Source organism: Myxocyprinus asiaticus, chromosome 10 (assembly GCF_019703515.2).
Source record: "Myxocyprinus asiaticus isolate MX2 ecotype Aquarium Trade chromosome 10, UBuf_Myxa_2, whole genome shotgun sequence".
In the NCBI taxonomy this organism is placed as follows: Eukaryota; Metazoa; Chordata; class Actinopteri; order Cypriniformes; family Catostomidae; genus Myxocyprinus; species Myxocyprinus asiaticus.
This window is the reverse complement of record NC_059353.1, coordinates 9,985,910-10,000,840: the sequence shown is the minus strand read 5'-3', so window position 1 is coordinate 10,000,840 and position 14,931 is coordinate 9,985,910. Positions and strand designations below refer to the sequence as shown.

The window sequence follows — 14,931 nt, the reverse complement described above, 5'->3', positions numbered from 1 at the left end:
GTCAGTTTTGATTCATAGATGTGCAAAAACATTAATACATAATTTAAAGCTGCATAACATCCAGAAAGTCAGAAGGTGAAAGGTCACAACTGGTTCTTCCCATAGGGGTCAAAATGGACCCGGTTAGACATAGAAGGAACAATTTGTTTTTAAATGTTATTTCTCTTAAACAATTATATATAAAAGTGAAAATGATTCCATGGTTCTAGTACCAAAAACTATGCTGTATTTATAACGCCTTCTTTACCTTTCCAGGGTCAAAAATGACCCTATGACAATAGGAACGTTAAATTAGACATATCTAAATTTAAGTTAAATGAGTGAAGTGTGGCAATGAGGCAGTGTGGCAATAGTGAAAATCTGGACACCTGAAGTGTGTTCATGAGTTCTGTGAGACAAGCTTGTTCACAGTGGCTTGAGTGTTCATGTGAGAACTAGTGTTTGTAGCGCTAAAAACAATGAAGTTCTTGCGTGAAAGTGTGCCACTGTGAACAAGCTTCTCTCATGCACGCAATATTCTTGAAACATCTAATTTTTGTTCCGCATTAGACAGAGGGCCCTATTTTAAGAGTGCTTGTGCAAAGCACAGCACTATGACATAAGTCGTACATGCAAAGTCACTGGGCATGACCATTAAGTTTTGGGATTTTCGTACAAACACGTGCTAAGTCTAGGTGCAAGTGGGTTTGGCAAAATTGCATGCGCAAAGTGCTAATGGACTGGGTCAAGTGCAATTTAATTCTGAGGTTCTTCTCCAGTTATTATATAGTTCATTCCTTGTCAAGCACCAGCAACTGGAAAATGTGGTACTTGTCAGGATTTGGATTTATGCTCTGTTAAATTATAGAAAATGTACGTTGTATTAATCATTTTCATCTACTGACACAAAAATCATGGCTAGTATTAACAGTGATTGTATTGCAATGCACTTCACTTTTACCATTTGATTTGAATTTAAAAACATTTAATTCAGGAGTGCCACGTTTAAAAACAAATCTGCTCTCAGCCAAAGGATTCACGCTCTTACTGATCATGCTTAGTGTTTTAACGTTGTGAAAGTGTAATCATAGGAGTTCGTTATTCAATCAAGTGAAGCAGAACATTTGCTTCCATATACTCTCTCTGCCTCGATTTCTCTCTCTTCTCCCACTGCTGCATGGCCACGCTGGCCACTTCTCGCTGTGGACAAGTTTGGAATTTAGAAGAAAATAGTAGCAGTCTGTCCTCTCTCCAATAACACTGCGCAAAGAATGTGAGCTTCAGAAGCCAAGCAGGAAACCCACAGCGTGTGTGTGTGTGTGTGTGTGTGAAAGAGAGACAAAAGCAAAGCAGGAGGAAAGGCAACGATAATATCACGAGTAAGAAAGTACTTTTTACACGTTAGGTGATCTTTTCCACCTTCAGATAGCAAAAACCACTAAGCAGCACTTTTTTGTGGCTGTTTCTAGACATGTTTGGTCCAGGTGGCACTGGAAAGGAGAAAGGTCATTTATTTTGAAAAGAAACAGTGTGTCACAGTTTTTGGAGATAAGGGTTTATATCACAATGTCTGGTCTGGTCTGATCTCATGTCTGATAGAGCACACCTGAGGTCTATGGAGCGCTACAGTCTAGACACACTTCACACTCTGATTCCCCTGCATAACATCAAACGCCTCTCACACACACATATTTCTCGTGTGTGCTTTACCTGGATGTTTAGGAGTGGGATTAACCATTGAATCGGTTTAGGGATTATTGGCTTCACCCCACCTGGACAACAGAACCCACCTGCTCAGGGCTGGGTAATTCTCACAAAATCTCTCCAGAACATGCCCAGGTCATATTTAAGCAAGAAATCAGAAATTATATTTTGCGTTAAGGTGATGTGTTTTTTGTTGTTAAAATATTTTCTTCTAATCCAATTCTTTATGCAGAGACAACTATAAGTAAGACATGTGTAGGTTGATTCCTCCAAAAAAAAAATTAACACTATGGCTCTGTGGCACTATTAAAATATTAAAAGCTAAATTGTCATGAAATTAAAGCTGAAGTGTGTAATTTCTGCACCACTAAACAAAATAAACAGTATTCCTGAATAATCCACCTGTCTACTGTTGATCAAACGAACTCATACCATTGGTTGAGTTAGTGTTGATATGTTTGGTGGTCGAGACTCTCAAAAAAAAGAGCAGTATAGTGCCACAGAGCCGCAATGTTTACAGTTTTTAAGGAAATCAACCTACTAATGTCTAACTTAGACTACGTCTACATTAATCCGGATACATTTAAAAATGGCGTTTTTGTTTTCAGAAAGCTCTCTGTTCACACTGCCGTTTTCAAGCATTTACCAAAAGTTGCTCGTCCACATTGAAACATATGTAAACTCTTAAATCACATTACTGCGCATGCGAAAAATCGCCATTCCATGTATGGTCTTAAACACTGTTGTCCTTGTGTACCGTTGCCGAACAGCAATACTAAGTAAACTTTCCATCGCCTTTGAAGGAATGCAGTGTGAAGGTTGTATAAAGTAACATTTATCTTTAACAACGCTATCAAAGTGAATAGCAGGCACAACAATGCCGCTACAACATGTGCCGCCATCTTGATTGTTTTGGGTTAAATGGATCACATGACTGCGACACGTGTCAAAAAATACATCATCATTTTAAGATATCTCCGTTTCCCCTGTTTACACTACAACGCAAAGACTGCGTCTTTCAAATGTATCCACTTGGGAGAGCATTTTCAAAAAACTCTGTCTCAAACATATTAGTGTGGACATGACCTTGCAGTTGTCTCTGCATTTTAAACTGGAATAGAAATTATTTTAACATTGAAAAAGTTACACGCTTCAGCTTTAATGTCGCAATGCAAAAAATCTTGATGTTCCTTAAATAGACACAATGTCATATCTTTTTGTTTTTCAGTTGATTTTGGGGTAAGATGGACATGCAAGATCTCTAGCCTCCATCCCTTGTACACCCACATTGACATGGCTGACTTGGGTTTGAGCACCTGGTATTGCATGTGTGTGGGTGCTTGTCGTGGAGCTGTAGGGACTTGCCTGTAGAGCAATGTTTATCCAACTCCTCCTACACTCAAGTGTGCACCATTGTCTCTCTTGACAGTTGCACTTAATGTGTGACTTAACAGAACCTTTGTTGAATCAGTGTCATCTCAAATCCTTCTTTTAAAAGAAATCTTAGGTCAAACGCCAGAACTTTCCTTTAAGGCTTACTTAAAATTCTTTACATGGTTTAACTTTGCAAGGCAAAATGGTATATCAAACTAGATGACATTCTGATCTCTAGATATGGTTCATAAATCTGAGGGATTTTTTTGCCTGTTTTATTGTCCGCCAAGAGAAAGTAACAGCACACCTCTCTTCAACAAGCTGCACGATTTGAGCTATTATGTCATGTTCGTAGCACTAATGGTGCATGCCAAATTCTTGGGGTTTGTTCAAATCCCTAACCCTAAGTATGAGCAAATATAATAGTGATGCTTGCCTTAACAAACACCATTAATTAGTGCTATATGTGGATTATACGTTATTATGCATTTGTGATCATAAATGCTGCAGATTGTGTTTGCTTTTCTAATGTGTTTTTTTTGTTTTCAGGCTCAAGGAGATTGAGATGAGTGAGTACGATGCCTCCACATACGACCGTTTCTCAGGAGCAGTCAGACGACAAGTCCAGTCACTCCGCATCATCCTGGATAGCCTGCAGGTAAACAAGCCCACTAATCCCATTCCAGGGGTGTTAAAGGGATAGGTCAGCCAAAAATTACAATTCTGTCACAATTTACCTATCCTTATCAAATCCAGCCATCAATTAAACCCGTATGACATTCTTTCTTTTGCAGAACACAAAAAGGGAGATGATTAAAGGTGCACTCAGTAACTTTTGTCTTTGTGTCATCTTGGACTTATACTGACATCTAGCGGCTTGGATACAGCATCATTTAAAATCAATAGTTTTCAGTTTCAGATGTCATAGTAGAAATGTAGTATACACAGTCAGCCATGATTCTACCATTCGATTTGAATTTAAAAACATTTAATTCAGGAGTGCCACGTTTAAAAACAAATCTGCTCTCAGCCAAAGGATTCACGCACTTACTGATCATGCTTAGTGTTTTAACATTGTGAAAGTGTAATCATAGGAGTTCGTTATTCAATCAAGTGAAGTTTAGTATTCACAGTCAGCCATGATTACTTTAATCAATGAGTGAAAGTGTCAAATAACAGGACGGTTACTGAGATTAAGTGAGTAGTATTCGGCTGGTCATGTGATTCTAACATGGCAGCCCCCATGTGCGGACCCTCTCCATGTAGAATAAACAGCTTTTATAAGGTTACTGATATGACTGGAGTCTTCATTCTAATGTGAGTGGCCATTATTTCCTGCATATATTGCTAAATTAAACTTTTTAATGAGGAAAAAATTACTGAGTGCACCTTTAATGAATATCCCAGTCCGTCTTTTGAATACAATTGCAGTTGATAGGGACTTCACTTTAAAGCTTCACTTTAAAGCTTCAAAAAACACCCAAAAGTATAATAAAAGTAGTCCGTATGACTCGTGTAATATATTTCCTACTCCAGCTGAAGGCATATGATATTAATTTTTCCGTGAAATCTTGATATTCATAACGTGTTCATAAGCGCTACAGAAGCTCGTTTTCAGTGGCATGTTCACTTGCGCTATTAAACGCAATTTCTGGATTTCATTTTTGGATGGACTATTCCTTTAAGGTGCATTCACATTTACCTTCGCACAGCAAGATTCCGCAGACAAAATACTAGATGTAAATCCGCGCAATCGTGAATATCACTTGATGGACTTCTGGATGGAATTTCCACTCGTGGATTTCACGTGGATTCACCACGTTGACCAATAGGAGGTTTCTTGGTTTGACAGTGACCTCTTTGTGGGCGGTGCTTTGTATATAGCTACACTGAATATTCACAATGAACACAATGAAATATAATTTAAGTGGTGAGTTTCTTTTTAAATTAAGTCTCACAGAGTTTAAAGTGCAGCATTAAAAAAAAAGGCTGCTTGGCAATTTGTTTTTTGCTGTTCTCACACGCGCTCAACATCCGCCCATGCCCGCGGAATTTCGCCATGCAAAGTTATATGTGACTATGCCTTTAATGGACTGAAGATATCCTACTGTTTTCTGCTTTATGCACTAGGGGTTGCAGCAACTAGTCGATTAGTTCTGCCACTTGACACGTCGGGTCGGTGTTTACTAGTTGCGGATCATATGACGCCAATTGCTCTTGTTCTATACAATGACTACAATTGCTGCATGTCATTAGCTTTTTTTAATAATCTGTAATGGCTAAGTATATTTGAAATTACGCGTAAGAGAAGGAAGTGAACTTGAACATGCAGAACATGATAGAAGCGAACGACGCCAGCACTGCAGACATCTGAGATGGTTTCGGTTTATTTGGACTGTTTCTATTCAAGCCAGTATTCTTGCAAATGGAGGTTGTTGAATGACTAGTCGATAACTGACCACCCTGGCACAACCCAAATGCAGACAAGAATGCTTAACCAGCACATTGCAAGTGCGGCGTCCCGTTGTATATACACTTACTGAGCACTTTATTTGGAACTAATGGTCCTAATAAAATGCCCGACGTGGTCTTCTACTGTTGTAGCCAATTCTCCTCAAGATTTGATGTGTTGTGCATTCTGAGATGCTATTCTTCTCCCCACAATTGTACAGAGCGGTTATCTGAGTGACCGTAGACTTTATCAGTTCGAACCAGTCTGGCCATTCTCTGTTGACCTCTCTCATCAACAAGGGATTTCCGTCCACAGAACTGCCGCTCACTGGATGTTTTTTGTTTTTGACACCATTTGTAGTAAATTCTAGAGAATGTTGTGCATAAAAATCCCAGGAGATCAGCAGTTACAGAATTATTCAAACCAGCCCGTCTGGCACCAACAATCATCCATGCGATTATCTAATCAGCCAATCGTGTGGCAGCAGTGCAGTGCATAAAATCTTGCAGATACGGGTCAGGAGCTTCAGTTAATGTTCACATCAACCATCAGAATGGGGGAAAAATGTGATCTCAATGATTCAGACCGTTGCATGATTGTTGGTGCCAGATAGGCTGGTTTGAGTATTTCTGTAACTGATGATCTCCTGGGATTTTCACGCACAACAGTGCGAATTTTCTCAGAATGGTGCCAAAAACAAAAGACATCCAGTGAGCAGCAGTTCTGTGGACGGAAATCCCTTGTTGATGAGAGAGGTGGCCAGAGAATGGCCAGACTGGTTCGAACTGACGAAGTCTATGGTAACTCAGATAACCGCTCTGTATAATTGTGGTGAGAAGAATATAATCTCAGAATGCTATTCTGAGATACGGGTTGGAGCTGTTTTGGCGGCACGAGGGGGACCTACACAAAATTAGGCAGGTGGTTTTAATGTTGTGGCTGATCGGTTTGTGTGTATATATATATATATATATACTGTTTATATTGAGTTCAGTAAAATCCAGTGAATTTAGTGTTAAGGTCCTAGGGTATGGTGTTGTTAGCAGTTCAGCAGTCTGATGGCCTGAGGGAAAAAGCTGTCCCACAGCCTGCTGGTGTGGGCTCTGATGCTGTGGTACCGTCTGCCAGATGGTAGCAGCGAGAGCAGTCCGTGGCTTGGATGGCTGGAGTCTCTGATGATCCTCTGTGCTTTCCTTACACATTGCCTGGTATAGATGTCCTGGAGGGAGGGAAGCACACCTCCAATGATGTGTTGGGATGTTCGTACTCCCCACTGCAGCATTTTGCTGTTGAGAGCAGAACTGTTCCCGTACCTGATGGTGATGCAGCCAACCAGAATACTCTCCACAGTGCACATGTAGAACGATCTTAGGATGTTGTGACTCATCACAAACTTCCTCAGTGTTCTCAGGAAGAAGAGCTGCTGGTGCGCCTTCTTCACTACAGCCTCTGTGTGGACTGACCATGTGAAGTCTTCAGAGATGTGAACTCTGAGGAATTTGAAGCTGCAGACCCTCTCCACCGGTGCTCCGTCGATAGTGATAGGGCTGTGTTCTTTGTGCTGTCCCCTGTAGTCCACCACAAGCTCCTTGTCTTGCTGACGTTGAGAGAGAGGTTGTTCTCCTGGCACCAGCATGTAAGGGAATGCACCTCCTCTTTATAGGCCGTCTCGTCGTCATCTGTGATCAGGCAAACCGCCGCTGACGTTGGAGCTGTGTTTAGCCACACAATCGTAGGTGTAGAGTGAGTACAGGAGTGGGCTGAGAACACAGCCCTGCGGAGCTCCAGTGTTGAGGGTCAGTGGCGTAGAGATGTTGCTGCCCATTCTGACCACCTAGCGTCTGCCTGACAGGAAGTCCAGAATCCAGATGCACAGTGAGCTGTTCAAGCCTAGAGCCCTATGAGGACACTATGGTGTTGAATGCTGAACTGTAGTCTACAAACAGCATTCTCACATATGAGTTCATTTGTCCAGGTGGGAGAGAGCAGTATGTAAAGTGAAAGCGATGGCATCATCAGTGGAGCGGTTGCCACGGTATGCAAACTGTAGTGGATCCAGAGAGGTAGGCAGCAAAGAGCAAATGTGATCTCTGATTAGTCTCTCAAAGAATTTGCTGATTATGGGAGTCAGAGCAACAGGACGCCAGACATTTAAGCAGGTCATTTTAGTTTGCTTCGGTACAGGCACAATGGTGGACGTTTTGAAGCATGTGGGAACTATAAACAGGGAGAGGGAGAGGGAGAGGTTGAAAATGTCTGTGAAAACACCCGCTAGTTGGCCCACGCATGTTCTGAGGACTCGACCCGGGATGCCGTCTGGACCTGCGGCCTTGTGAATGTTCACCGGTTTGAGAGATCGGTTTACATCTGCTACAGAGACAGTAAGAGAATTAACCTCTGCTGTGTCGGCCTGCATGCAACCATGGTTTTCCTTAAGTTTCTCAGCCAACTCACGAGAGGGCCTTCCTGTGACTTCAAGAGAACATGCGCATTATTATTATTATTATTATGCTCCCTGACCTCTGATTGGTCTGTCGATATGGACCCCGGGGGTCGTCATTCTGTATAGAAGGATGTCCGGTAGCTCGTCTGATCTTTTGTGTTTGCGTGTGGGTGGACAGCGCTGGAACATTGGTGGAGTTTCTCCAAAAGCGCTGATTGAAGACCAGCTTCATTTCCTCATCCATGTTCAACAGAACGAGCGGTGGCAGCTTCATCTGATCTGAGATCTGTGGCTGGTTTTTGCTAAGTGCTCTTGGGGATTCCCTTCACTGTGTGAACAGAGCTCTGGCTCCAGCCAAAGGGAGGATCAGGTTCCTCTTTGGCAGCCTCCATGAGGAGCTCTGCTCAAAGACAGATGTGTTTATGTGAAAACATGGTGACAAGGATTATCCTTTCATTCTCTCGCTCATAGTGCAGTTCTCTAAAGCAGTGCTATCTGCTTTCATCTGCAATGGCATTATAAATAGAGATGGCGGCTCCATTGGCATGTGTGTGTGGTCCAGATGAACACATTGGCATCGTTCTGGACAGGTCGTGTCCTGGGAAGAAATTAACCTCTGTATCACCCTGAGCATGTGTTTTTCGTTTGGGCCGTTTCCAGATAGTAATTTGTCCAGTGTCTGTTCATTTGCTTCTGTGAAGATGTTGACGCATACAGCTGGGTCCAAAAATCTGAGACCACTAGTGAAAATGTAAAAAATGTTGCATTCTTTTCTAGATTAATAGAGAATTTTTCATAACATATAATGTTATCAGCCTAACACTTTGAGTCAGAAGTATGAATAATTGGAAAGAATTTGAGAATTTCTTCTCTAAACAACTGTGCAAAACCTGCACTGTATTTTTGTAAAAAATATCAGTATTTTTGTCTTGCTTTCCAGTAAACATATCTAAACATTCTTAAAACAAGATTAATTTACTTGAGAAGCAAAAATAACAGATATTTTGTCTTGTTTTCAGAAACAATCTAGCACAATTTAGTAAAGTTAATGCTTATTTCAACAAAAAACTATGATTCAAAGGAAAAACAAGCTTATTTTACTTACTCCATTGGCTAATTATATATTTTTTTTCCTTGTTTTAAGCACAAACCCCACTAATTTTTTTTAAAATTCTCTGGCTCGTCATCATCGCCCTGCTTCTTAGGGCCGCCCTTCAGCCAGGCTCACGACAGGAGTTGGGTGGAAGAGCGAGAAGAGGTGCATAATTAATATGCCTCGTTTGGTCAGTGGTGAATGGAGCACACCTGATGGGGATAATGCTTCATCACCGCTGTCTTTAAAACGCAGTGCGCACCTCTTCTTGGGGAGCCAGCTTCAAATCTCCATGTGTGCACACACTGGCATCCTCGCACGGCCAGGACCAGAGCTGGGAGGGATCGGATGAGTGGACGCGCTGCCGGACCCGTTCTTCGGACCCCTGGACGCCGTAATGAGTCGCCGGGGGTGAACAGCTCACGTTGCCGCCGACGGGCTAGATGCCGGGCCGCCTTCCCCTCACACTTGCCGTGGGCCTGGGAAGACAGGCCGCCACTGACGCCGCCGCCCCACGCGCTGTGGACTTTGGAGGGGAGCGTGAGCAGCCGACTGACCCAGCCCATGCCTGGGCTTTCCTATGAACACTACCCCGTTCACCGCGAGGATGCCAGATTGCCCCTTTATTATGAAAACGATTCCCCCTTGGACACTTTATTACCCCTTTTGGACATTTTTACATTTATTATTGTTTCCAATAAATACCTCTCTGAGGCTTGACGCCACACCCACTGTGTCTGTCTCTTGCTCACCCTGCCACACTTATTACAGTGTGAATTTACACTTTTGTCTGTCTCAGTCACTCTGAGAGACATTTGCAATAGTGTATGCAATGCTTTCCTTTTTACCAGGATGCCAATTATGTATGACGTTAGTGTTTGTCAGTAAATCTGTGTGTACTTGAGTGTGCTTGCATGCCTCTGTGTGTACGTGCTTGGGTTCGCTTGTGGAGTGATGTGCAGTAAAGTGAAGTGTTCGTTCATTGTTCTTCACAGAGACCCGACACATTCACTCATAATGAGAGCCACATGTGGAAGTGCCTCCATTGGTCTTTGTTTATATTTGGATCCATGTCAAGGACCCGCTGGGGGTCTTGGTCACAACTGTGATATACATGATATAGCTCAGAATGATATTGCTGTATGTTACTGTTTCTATATAGTCACGTATTGCAAGTTGTTTATCGTTATTTCCTTTAAATATTAAGTATGGAACAAAGGCTGGTATACAGTGGCAAGAAAAAGTATGTGAACCCTTTGGAATTACCTACATTTATGTACAGTATATATTTGTCTTAAAATCCGGTTTGATCTTGAAGTTACAATAATGAACAAACACAATCTGTTTTAACTCATAACACACAAATAATTGTATGGTTCTTTTACATATTGAATACATCATTCAAACATTCACTGTGTAGGTTGGGAAAAGTATATGAACCCCTAGGCTAATACATCAACAAAAGCTAATTAGAGTCAGGAGTTGGCAAACCTGACATCCAGTTAATGAAATGAGATTGGGGGTGTGGGTTAGAGCTTCTTTGACTTATAACAAGAACTCGAAAATTTTGAGTTTGCTATTCACAAGAAGTATCTGCTGACATGGACCATGCCTGGAAGAAAAGATCTCAGAAGACTTACGATCAAGACTTGTTGCTTTGCAAAAAGCTGGAAAGGGTTACAAAGTTATCTCAAAGAGCTTTGATATTCATCTGTCCACAGTTAGAAAAATTGTCTATAAATGGAGACAATTAAGTACTGTGGCTACTCTCCCTAGAAGTGGCTGTACAGCCAAGATGATTCAAAGGGCACACTGCAGAATGCTCAATGAGGTAAAAAAGAACTAAAAAAGAACAACAAAGTTTGCTTTGCTGCTACGGGGCCTGAACTGCTTGCCATCATCGAGGGAAAAATGAATTCCCAAGTTTGTCACGAAATCCTAAAGGATAATGTCAGGGTGGCTGTACACCAGCTGAAGCTCAGTAGAAGTTGGGTGATGCAGCAGGACAATGACCCTAAACACTGAAGTAAATCCACTACAGAATGGGTTCAAAAAAAGAAAATCCACCTTTTGGAGTGGCCCAGTCAGAGCTCAGACCTTAATCTAATAGAGATGCTGTGGAATGACCTCAAGAGAGCCGTTAACACCAGACATCCTAAGAATATGGCTGAGCTGAAGCAGTTCTGTAAGGAAGAGTTGTCCAAAATTCCTTCTGAACATTGTGCAGGTCTAATCCACAGCTAATGGAAATACTTGATTGAGGTTATTGCTGCCAAAGACGGATCGAGCAGTTATGAAATCCAAGGGTTCACTTACTTTTTCCACATCACTGTGAATATTTAATGGGATGTGTTCAAGAAAGACATGAAAGATTATAATTGTTTGTATGTTGTTAGCTTAAGCACATCGTGTTTGTCTATACTTGTGACTTTGATGAAGATGAGATCACATTTTATAACCAATTAATGCAGAAAACCAGCTAATTTCAAAGGGTTCACATACTTTTCTTGCCACAATATATCATGTGTCCTTTTGCGCATTTATCAACTATTTTAAAACGGCTTTCAATGTGGCTCAACCTATCAAAATTTAGAGTCAGAAATATCTGTTTTATAATAGTAGTTTTTTGAGTCTTTTGTTTTTTATTTAAGTGTTACTTAATGTAAAGGCTTTTTTTATTTTTTATTTACTGGATGTTCTAAAAATGGGCATTACCACATGGTTATTTAGTATGTAAACTATTTTTTGTTTAATTTATAGCAAAAAATTAAAAATTAAAAAGTATATTGTGAGATATTCCATTACCATGATATAAAATGTCCATATGTGATGCAAGAGTTTGACTGGGATATAAGATTTTAATTACAGCACTCACACCTACTTTATGTAAAACCCTTCAGTTTTGATCTTCACTATTGCAGATGATTGTTTTGCAAAAGCATATGATGTGAATTGTCTTTGTGTTTCAGGCTAAAGGGAAGGAGAGGCAGTGGCTGAGGAATCAGGCTCTCGGTGAGCTGGATGATGCAAAGATCATTGATGGTCTGACAGGAGAGAAAGCCATTTATAAACGCAGAGGAGAGCTGGAACCTGAGGTGAGAGAGAAACACTCAGAAAAACAGAGAAAAATCCACAGAGCATGCTGTTCAAAGAAATATTGAAATTAAAAATTATCGGCAACATTTAAACTAATTTATCTGATTTAAGCACTAATTTATCTCTCTATCTAGTGGTATCCATTTATTGCATTCCATTTATTGTTTTGTTAATTAAACATGATTATATACACTAGCAAAAAAGTATCATCATAACAATGGCTTGCATATTTGGACATGTGGCAATACCTTGACATTTTATTAATGCATTATCAAAAATGTGGGTACACTTGACTGAATTTATGTTTTTCATTATTGTCATTATAAAAACCTTTTGATCCAAAGTTATATTCTAAAAGGAATAGTTCAGCCCAAAATAACATACTTTCTTCCTTGAAATACAAAAGAGTAATTTTTAAAAAGTCTTCACAGGGTTTATTTGCCATAATCCAAGAGTGACTGGTCTGTCAAGCTCCAAAAAAGAAAAATCTGTAACACTTTACAATAAGGTTCCAGTTGTTGACATTAGTTAACAACATAAGTTAACATAAACTAACAATGAACAATACTTTTACAGCACTTATTAATCTTGTTTAATATTAATTTGAACATATACTAATAAATTCTTAAAATCAAAAGGTTTATATGTTAACATTAGTTATTACACGCCTTCGCGTCAGGGTCCTGATCACTCTGTCTCAATACCATGCACTGCATTCCAAGTCTTCTGAAGCAAACTTTGTGAAATTAACCAAACAAAATTAAGTTGTAATTCACTCTCAAATCAAATCATTAATAAAGCACCTAAATTAAATATGACGGCTACTTCAATAACATCAAACCTCTTTAAAACATTCCTTAAAATATAGGAATATAATGCACAAGTCATATTTAATTTTTTTCATTTCTTTCTGGCCCTGTTTACACCTGGTTTTAAGATGTGATTCTGGTGATCTGATCATAAGATTTCAGGTGAGATGTCACCGTTTACACCTGGTCATTATATGCGTCTCTTTTGATCACTAGTGTTCGAATTTCGAGGGGAGGTTGTCTGAATTCATGAATATATATGTCAAGCAATGTGTTAGTGTATGACTGCATAATAATAAAGTCCAAAAAAGTAAAAGAACAAAAAGAAAGCATAAAGAAAACTTCCAATTATACTTTAAGTGCAAACATAATGATTAGAGCAGAATTATCAGTTATTGTAGTAAAGTACGTGTATTAATTGAGCTTCACATGTGTGCGCTTCTCATCTGTGTCACTGCATGCTGATATTTGACACACTGAAGAATTTCCGTGAAGTTCTTGTGCATGTATATGGATACGTACTTTTAAGTTTTCCGATTAGAGGGCAAAGATTCAAACTCTTGTTTTAGCGCTGCAGTCGATATACAGGTGAGCAGCTGGCAGATTCGAACGCATGAGCTCAGTATGGTCACATGCATTTTCTAGCAAATTCAACCACCTACGAATGTAGTAATAAAGTGGACAAATCTTAAAATGTTTTGGACCCCTTTCACACAATTAGCTTCATCCCATAAGCGGATCACCCAAAATGCATTTTAATACCAGGTGTAAATGGGGCCTCTGTTCCAGTTGTTTCTTCAAAATAATCTTACTACTGGTATCAGTTAAATTGCAATTTAGCAGACAGCAGGGAAAGATGGGCATGTTATATTTACTGTTTTACCATAGTAAAGTCTGCTTTCTAGATTGACTGTCAGAGTGTGGTGCCACAATACATTATGTGGCTCCTGTATAAGCCATTAGAAACCTCTTTGAAAACATTTCTCTATAAAACCCTTCAGAAGAAGAGCCTGGGCAAATACAAGGCTGCAATTAAGAGAACCACATAGTGAATGTATTAAAATTATTTTCTTAAAAAAATATAGTATGTCAGTCTGGTCCCAAGTGTGGATGACTTATGTATTTTTCTTTTGGTCTGGTTGCAGCTTGGGTCTCCTCAGCAGAAGCCGAAGCGCTTACGTCTGCTTGCAGACGTCTCTGGCAGCATGTACCGCTTTAACGGTGTGGACGGACGTCTGGAGCGCTCCATGGAGGCTGTGTGTATGGTGATGGAGGCGCTCGAAAGCTATGAGCACAAGTTTAAAGTGAGATGTTGACAATCAGTCATTGGCTCTGTTCCCACACCTAGTGAGCTTCTTACGTAAGCAGCAGTTTAAGGCATCACAGGCGTGCTCCCGACACAAAGGCTGTTCCAAAAGTAGGCAACATAATTATGCTGCCTTCTAAGACAGTGTTTCCCAACTTTTTTTTTGCCATAAGTACCCCCACAGCTCCTTCAGTAAGGCTGAAGTACCCCTTCACCGACACAAAACCAAAGATGTGTACCAAAGACTATATAATTTAACATTTTCAATAATATTGATTATTATTAATGATAATAATCAATAATATTTCAGGTATATTTTAGTTAAATGTCCATTTTCCTAACATAGGAAAGAAATTGTCACTTAGCTAATGCTGTTAATTATACAGGGGACCTTCTAATTTGGTACATTACAAAATATACATTTTACACATTTTATTTTATCATTAGGTTTTCATAATTTTGGTCACATTCTAGCTTTTTAAAAATTTACAAATTCCAAGTTTTCCAATAACTAGATACGTAAATTTTCTAAATAAAATGTGAGTGGTGCTTGCCGTGGCAAGTCTCGTCACCACAATTTCCCACCAACTGCCGCAAGTTAAAAGAGGCCAACCCCATGTCTGTATGATGTTCTGGTGCAGAGATATCGTTGTTGATTTATGGTTGCGAGGGTGT

The 14,931-nt window shown here is 40.1% G+C and overlaps 1 protein-coding gene across 1 annotated transcript in view; it reads left to right on the top strand.

The window, feature by feature from the left end:
• Positions 1-14,931, top strand: part of vwa8 (von Willebrand factor A domain containing 8) — a 166,877-nt gene that overhangs the window by 137,223 nt on the left and 14,723 nt on the right. The window contains exons 40-42 of the mRNA XM_051708491.1: positions 3,607-3,715; positions 12,015-12,140; positions 14,096-14,254. Coding sequence (XP_051564451.1) covers positions 3,607-3,715; positions 12,015-12,140; positions 14,096-14,254 — 394 coding nt within the window. The remainder of the gene's footprint in view (positions 1-3,606; positions 3,716-12,014; positions 12,141-14,095; positions 14,255-14,931) is intronic.